Source organism: Salvelinus sp. IW2-2015, linkage group LG15 (assembly GCF_002910315.2).
Source record: "Salvelinus sp. IW2-2015 linkage group LG15, ASM291031v2, whole genome shotgun sequence".
Lineage (NCBI taxonomy): Eukaryota > Metazoa > Chordata > Actinopteri > Salmoniformes > Salmonidae > Salvelinus > Salvelinus sp. IW2-2015.
The window spans coordinates 4,670,512-4,679,002 of NC_036855.1; the positions used below are offsets into that span (position 1 = coordinate 4,670,512).

General features: G+C 40.8%; 1 protein-coding gene across 3 annotated transcripts in view; it reads left to right on the plus strand.

Annotated features, from left to right (window-relative positions):
* The window catches only part of LOC111974922 (SH2B adapter protein 3-like), a 61,355-nt gene extending 58,627 nt beyond the window's left edge, over window positions 1-2,728 (plus strand). For all 3 annotated transcript variants that reach the window (XM_070446897.1, XM_024002999.2, XM_024003000.2), the window contains exon 8: window positions 2,316-2,728. In XM_070446897.1, coding sequence (XP_070302998.1) covers window positions 2,316-2,632 — 317 coding nt within the window. In that variant the 3' untranslated portion in view covers window positions 2,633-2,728. The remainder of the gene's footprint in view (window positions 1-2,315) is intronic.
* The last annotated feature ends 5,763 nt before the right edge of the window (window positions 2,729-8,491 follow it).

An 8,491-nucleotide genomic window follows, 5' to 3' on the forward strand; every position in this document is an offset into this window, starting at 1 on the left:
TCCCCCTTTTTCCTCCAAACGTAACGATGGTCATGATGGCCAAACAGTTCTATTTTTGTTTCATCAGACCAGAGGACATTTCTCCAAAAAGTACCATTTTTGTCCCCATGTGTAGTTGCAAACCGTAGTCTGGCTTTTTTATGGTGGTTTTGGAGCAGTGGCTTCTTCCTTGCTGAGCGGCCTTTCAGGTTGTGTTGATTATAGGACTCGTTTYACTGTGGAACYGATACYTTTTTTACCTGATTTCTCCAGCATCTTCACAAGGTCCTTTGCTGTTGTTCTGGGATTGGTTTGCACTTTTCGCACCAAAGTACGTTCATCTCTAGGAGACAGAACGCATCTTCTTCCTGAGCGGTATGACGGCTGCGTGGTCCCATGGTGTTTATACTTGCGTACTATTGTTTGTACAGATGAACGTGGTACTTTAACCTCTCTGGGATCGTTCGGGACGCTAGCGTCCCACCTCGCCAACAGCCAGTGAAATTGCAGGGCGCCAAATTCAAACAAATCTCATAATTAAAATTCCTCAAACATACAAGTATCTTATACCATTTTAAAGGTAATCTTGTTGTCATTGTAATCATTTTAAAGGTAATCCCACCACAGTGTCCGATTTCAAAAAGGCTTTACAGCGAAAGCACCACAAACGATTATGTTAGGTCACCGCCAAAACACATCCATTTTTTCCAGCCAAAGAGTGGCGTCACAAAGCAGAAATATAGATAAAATGAATCACTAACCTTTGATGATCTTCATCAGATGACACTCATAGGACACAATACATGTATGTTTTGTTCGATAAAGTTCATATTTATATCCAAAAACCTCAGTTTACATTGGCGCCATGTTCAGAAATGCCTCAAACATCCGGAGAAATTGCAGAGCCACATCAAATAACAGAAATACTCATCATAAACTTTGATGAAAGATACATGTTTTACATAGAATTAAAGATAAACTTGTTCTTAATGCAAAGCACAATATTCAATAATCTGAGTACAGCGTTCAGCCACAAAAGCAAGCCATACAGTTACCCGCCAAATTGTGGAGTCAACAAAGTCAGAAATAGCATTATAAATCTTCACTTACCTTTGCTGATCATCATCAGAATGCACTCCCAGGACTCCCACAAGAAATGTTTGTTTTGTTCGATTACGTCCATATTTATGTCCAAATAGCTCCGTTTTGTTCGCGTTCAGTTCACTATTCCAAAGGCACAATGCGCGAGCGCAAAATCCAGACAAAGTCAAGAGTTCCATTACAGTTTGTCGAAACATGTCAAACGATGTTTACAATCAATCCTTAGGGTCTTTTCATAATACATCTTCAATAATATTCCAATCGGGCAACAACCAAAAAAGCCTACACCCCCTGTCAAAATGTTCTGCTGTCTTTGACTGTAGTCTACAGTATTTTCTATATTAGAGTGTTAGGGTCTGGTGCAGACCTCAGATTTTCACTTGATCACATGTAGTCGGGCGGTTGCGGACAGGTTAGTAGTCATTGCGGGTGGGTAAACAAACAGTTGACCCGTGTGTGTGAGACAGTCTGCTAAGCTGCGGAGAATCAGAGCAGGTGGTCAGTCCAGTGTTCCGCAGTCAGAAAACTGTCTCTTAGCCTGTTGGCATCARACCTCATGCTTCAATACTGTCTGCCAGACGATCAGGGAGAGAAAAGATCGTAGCTGGGGTGGGTCCTTGATGATGYTGCGGGCCTTCCTCAGGCACCGTTTCAAGTAGATGTCCTAGAKGGGTGGGAGCACGGTCCCAGTGATGTACTGGGCCATCTTCTCCCTCTGGATGGCCTTGCAGGACACTCTCGATGGTGCAGCGGTAGTATTTGGAGAGGACCTGCGGTGGAATRCCGAATTTCTTCAGCCGCCTTGGGAAGTAGAGATGCTGTTGTGYCCTCTTGACAAGAGTGSTGTTGTTTTTAGTCCATGTCAAGTCCTCAGGGCAYGTTCCCTCCTCTGCTTTCTGAAGTCAACAATCAACTCATTTGTTTTGCTGACGTTGAGGGAGAAGTTGTTGTCCTAAYACCACACTGCCATTTCACTTACCTCCTCCCTGTAGGCTGASTTATTGTTGTCGGTTATCAGGCCTACAACTGTGGTGTCGTCATGGAAACTTGATGTCGTTAACACTTTGCATAAAGATATYAACATTTGGCACAAACTTATTTTAAAAATAGACATTTTACTTTAGATGCTATTAATACAGCTACAACTGTGGGAATATACAGTATATGGGATGTTCCAAGTCTTTGTTTCTGTCAGCATAAATACTGGAATGTCTCTGTGATCCCTCTGTCTTCAGGTCAGAGTTCATCCGCTGTCCTGGTTCCATTCTCCCTGCACCGCTGGAGCTCCGAACCCAGCCTAGCCCACTGCAGCCCCAGCCTGCTCCCCTCTCCAGACCCCCTGCCCCAGCCCAGGCTCCCTCTCCTACGCCCTGCGCCCTTCCCAGACCTTTCCACCTCGGGTCCCCTGCGTCGGAGCGAGTCTGTGGGCCGCAGACCTCTGCTGCGTCACCCCAACCCCCACCCACCCCTCACTCAACGGGACTCCGACTACGAACTGGAGCCAGACAGAGGCCGCAAGCGGGCCATCGACAACCAGTACATGTTCCTCTAACCGGGGCCACAAGCGGTCCATCAACAACCAGTACATGTTCCCCGGTCACAGCCGACCCAGTGGTGGCTCTGAGACTCCAAACGAGCGAAGGACAGACTCATGAGTGAACGTGTATGCCACAGTGGAGGTCTGTCTCGTGGGGTGGGTGTCAGAGGTCCGACCCGAGTGTCCATTGTGAATGTATTTTTAGGAAAGTGTCTAATCTTGTTATGATTGTCATTTTCTGAAGCGGCTGTCGTGGTCCTTCTAAGGGACGTTGCTACATGTGAGTGAGTGGCGCTGGTGTGGAAGGTCTTCCCTCAGTCCCTCCCTTCACACATACACACTCCATTTTAAAGTGTATTCTAATGTTCTTTGATACGCTGTGTATTAGTGTATCTCAAATGCACACATTGTGTACTTTTAAACACTGTGTATTTTAGGACGCAGACTATTTTTGTAGGAATATATGAAGGTGTTGAAAAATAAATAAAAAAAACCTTAACTGTGATGAGTTTAGGGCTGTTACGGTGACCGTATTACTGCCACACCAGCGGTCACGAGTCATGACCACAGTCAAATTCCATGTGACTAGCCTTCTCCTAAACTGCGCTCTGATGCTCATTAGTAGCCTACTAAACATGCTAACTGCCAGTCGCTAATGGCCTGGTACTCAGCACTCTGACATCAATGCAAATGTCTTGAAAATCAAACACTTCATGAGAGCTCATGTTGCAAAACATTTCAATAGGCTATGCAATTGCGTGAGAAAATAGTTTTGATGGCCTCTTAGAGGCACAGCTTTCTATAGGCTAGGCCTACTATATTCCTCAACTTTCCTAATATTAACCACATTGCTTCTCTTCACAGCAGGAGTATAGCCAAACTGGCTGTAATGAAAATGAAACACCGGAAAAGCATCCTCCATTCGCTATTTTAAGTGCATAGATTACATTCTTTGCCCCTGTTCCGACAGGTGCAAGATAATGGTCCATCACTAATTTCACACATGTAAAGATCAGATTAGTCTGATGGGTGACAATATTAGGCTATCACTCATGAATGATGCCCAGGGTGTGCAATAAGGTAAGAAACAGAGCATGCTTTTTTTTGCAACTTTTTCTAATCATAGTCGCACATGTCATGTAGCCTAGCCCATGATAAGATTTGTAACTAAAGCACATTACGGTGTATAGACCAACTGACATACAGTACCGTTCAAAAGTTTGGGGTCACTTAGAAATGTCCTTGTTTTTGAAAGAGCAMATTTTTTGTCCATTCAAATAACATCAAATTGATCAGAAATACAGTGTAGACATTGTACACATTCCAGCTACAATAGTCATTAAAGGCCCATTATCAGCAACCATCACGCCTGTATTCCAATGGCACGTTGTGTTAGCTATTCCAAGTTTATAATTTTAAAAGGCTAATTGATCATTAGAAAACCCTTTTGCAATTATGTTAGCACAGCTGAAAACTGTTGTCCTGATTYAAAGAAGCAATAAAACTGKCCTTCTTTAGACTAGTTCAGTATCTGGAGCATCAGCATGTGTGGGTTCAATTACAGGCTCAAAATGGCCAGAAACAAAGACCTTTCTTCTGAAACTCGTCAGTCTATTCTTGTTCTGAGAAATGAAGGCTATTCCATGCGAGAAATTGCCAAGAAACTGAAGAWCTCATACACCGCTGTGTACTACTCCCTTCACAGAACAGCGCAAACTGGACTCTAACCAGAATAGAAAGGAGTGGGAGGCCCTGGTGCACAACTGAGCAAGGAGGGAGTAGTACACAGCCTTCAGGATTAGCTAACACAACACAGGAGTGATGGTTGCTTATAATGGACCTTGTATGTAGATATTCCATAACAAAATCAGCCGTTTCCAGCTACAATAGTCATTTACAACATGTCTACACTGTATTTCTAATCAATTTGACGGACAAGTGCTTTTCTTTAAAAAAAAATACATTTCTAAGTGACCCCAAACTTTTGAACGGTAATGTTCATCAAAAGTAACAGACAAAAAGTCATTAATACATGAAAACACAGAATCCCAAACAATTTTCAGAAATATGAGAGTTGTGCAGTGAGATGTTCTTGTAATTTTCACCATAAAAATGCACCTTTTTATAATAAAGCATTACATGTCTAATCGCATTTGTAGASTTATGTAAGATGGCTTACTATTTGTAATGTGATRARTAGAGTAGATAKWYWWTTAGSCTAAWWRWMTAACTGAATCACTGTTGGTAAAAAAAAAAAAAGACCGTTCAGTTCATTGCTGAGCGTGTATAGCAGGCCTAGGCTATATCGGATACGTTTCATCTTYGCATGTGAAAAAYGTTRCCTTTTTATAAACAYKTCATGCAATTCTACTACACTTTATATGGCTGGAGACATTAGCATCTTTTTTAATAGGACAAATTAAAATGAGTAGCCTACTCRGCTGACAGTGACAAAGTTCCTGACGTTGACCATATAATAGGCCTACGAGACGCATATGTCCATCTAAACTGGAGGAAATCATTTTTCAAAAACAAACTAGTGTCACTGACCCAACAATGTTCACTCAATTAAGTTGAGAATTTTGATGACAATTAGTCCTTTCACTGTCTTCTCTTTACAACATTAATCATTTGCTTTCCAAACTGTTTTCCCGCCATTTGTATTTTGAAATATTGCTATATGCCTGGCTTGGCCTCTAATTTTCAGACAGTCRCAACTCAACAAATATTTGCCCAAATTGTGAACTGCCTTATCTTCCAACTATAGGCAATGCGATTTAAAACAATCCACTTTTTTAGTAGGACTATCCTCTGTGGCAAAATCATGCTTTTTAGTAACCTATTTTGAATGATTTATTTCTGTATAGACAGGTTTAGGCTAATTAGGCTATATAATTTTGGGAACATTAATCAAATTTACTTTGGGAAAATCTTAGCTTCCCCTAGTCTTATGGACACGCTGCCTATGCTTGCATATTAAAAATGTAACTGCACGCAACCTCCATATGCTATTAGAGTGCAGGCTACAGATTACATGTTTTTTTTGTGGGCCATCCTAATAAAAAAATTACTCCACACATATTAGTAGGCTATATGTAAAGACCATATTAAATTGAGAATAGGCTGAGATTATCAAGTGCTTGTCAAATTGTGACAGACTGAAGTATGTAGCCTGCCCAAGAAACAGAGCTAATGCCTTTCATGCGACTATTAAAAATCAAAACATATTCCTACTAAAGTTGCATAAAAAAAAACTAAGCATATAGCAGTACCTATATGTTAACCACTCAACATAGAATAGCCACATGWGTGCACTCCCTCAAGGATATTTTATTCAGCAATGCTCAGTTATATTCTTCACACTATAAAATAATGCCACGCATTTCCAAGCATATCTTGTCTGCTAAATGAACTAGTGTAGCCCACAGCCATATCAGGGACTAACATAAGAACTCAGTATGCTACTCTGTTCTTCTGAAATAGACTACATTTTCTTCATATCATGTTTCTTTAGACCTGTCTAAAATAAATAATGGATTTAATGTGATTGTGTAACAGTCAATTACCGTAGAGCCCAGCAGTTATTGGCTTGACAATCACCGGCTGACAATTTCATGATCTCCACAGCCCTAAATGAGCCTTCCACGTAGGTTTGGAAGAGGCTCATAGTTGGGGTGTGTTGGTGCTAAACCTCAAGAGATGTGACTGGATAAAGGAGATGACCCCCAAAATAAATGGTTTGGGAGGGGACACGAAACCCAACCTAGTCTATGGTCCTCACTCAGGTTTTGTACATCAGTTGTACAACTTTTCACACAATGGTTGATACGACAGTTTGTCTACCCCRAAAAGTTTACACAACCCTTGTGTAAGCATTTATTTATTTTTTAAACTTAGCGTTGTATCAAGCCATTGTACATCAGTTGTAAAACCTGAATGTGTACAGGGCCAAAGATTAGTGTATTMATTTCCTATCGGCATTAAACAGAAAGGTCCTTACCTGTGCTCTCCATCTCTACCAGGAAGTGAAGGATAACTCATCCTGGYCCTTTCTGAAGGCATTTTTTTGCTAGTAAAATGTTTGCAGATGCTACATTTGAATGTTTGTCTATGGCTTCTTAATCGAGCTCTAGAAAGCGACAAACCTCACCAAAGAAAACGTCACTCACTTGCTCTTACTAAGAACCCATGTGTGTGCGGTGGCTTAACACATTGTGTAAGCAACCATTCTGGTGTACATTTGTTAATTTTCACAATGTGTTGAATAATTCTCCAACATACCAATACACTTCACTTTTCTGTATGTACCTCTTTCCCCTTGCTTAACACTAACTTAGCAGTGAAACTTTAGTCAGCGACTCATCAACCTCGATGTCATGCAGTATTTATGGCAATGTTTATCACTGGGTTTCCTGTTTAAGAAATGCACAAAGGCAGGTTGATCTTCCTTATACATGATCAGGAAATCAACTTGCCATGAAAGGAAATTTTATTTTCATTGCATAATTGAGCTACAAATGTATCAAGGGTATCTTCCAATATTGAAACTGACATTAAGTGGTGGGGGGTGGGGATAGACAATTGCAAAGTACGGTTGGTCTCCTGCGCTTAAGTTTAAACTAAACCCAAACGTCTGTTCTGCAAAAGGAAATCAACGGTATCATTGACTTATCAGTCCCTCTCTGACCTGTAGCGAGAGAGAAAGACTACTTSGCCTGAAAGCTGCTGTTGCTTTAACCCTTTGAACCTCAGGGCGTGACGTTAGAAATTAGTGCAATAACATATTTCCCATGATTTAGCTTAACGACGTTTTATATTATAGCAACAAACAATTCATACTTGGCATCCAGCAATAAAGATCACCCCTACTTACGTCAGTGTCATGGCAAGATTGGAGTGCATTCCATTACTGCACACGTGGGTTGCTCACCACTGTCTGCACATAGGTTTGTTATATACTCCAAAGAAACAGTGCAAATGGATTGCCATCAAACACATAGAAACCATGTTTGATGCCATTACCACGTGCCCATCCTCGCCAATTAAAAGGTGCCGCCAACCTCCTGTGCTCAGGTATTAGAACATTTGCTTGCAAGCATTTATTTTGGCGCCTTGGCTGACATTGTACATTTGAGTTCAACTGACAAATGCATGTCTTCTCAATACTGTTGATTCTATTTATGTATTAGCACTGTAAAACATTCCATAAGTAAACCACCCCAAAGCTTTTTCTGTCGATCTTTGATCAATTGTTACATTTCCCTCAGTTATAAGCATTCTAAATTTATATAAACTGTATATTTGACTTTTGGAAAATAAAGCTAACCAAAACAAATCTACCTGCAACACATTTGTGACTGAAAAAGCTCTACACCTCCCTCGTGGTTTCATGTTTATCTACAAATATCACTGAGTCTACAAGTCCCTGAAATGTATATACAGAATGGTATGGCTCCACCACAAAGCCCTATAATGCTTTCACGTGTTTAGTCTGAACAGAGGGTGCTAGGGGTTCAAATAGAACTGGGTCATCATGTGAAACATTTCTTTCTTGAGCCTCGTTGATACCTGGTGCTAAAATATGTACTGATCCCATCCACATTGAGACCGGTATAGACAGTTAGGACTCACTGGGCACGTTCGAGCAGATCACTTTTGTCAAGTTAGTCACTGCCTTTCAAAGTATGTTGCATTATGGGGATAAAATATATATATATATATATATATATATAAAATTGTTCGACTTCATGTACTTTACACAAACCATGTGATCAAAGGTCATGAAGTTGACTGCATATTTCTGCAGTTGCTCTTCATCGCCTCCATTTTGGAAGGTTCTATTGTTTTGACACACAAACATGACCGAAACAGCAA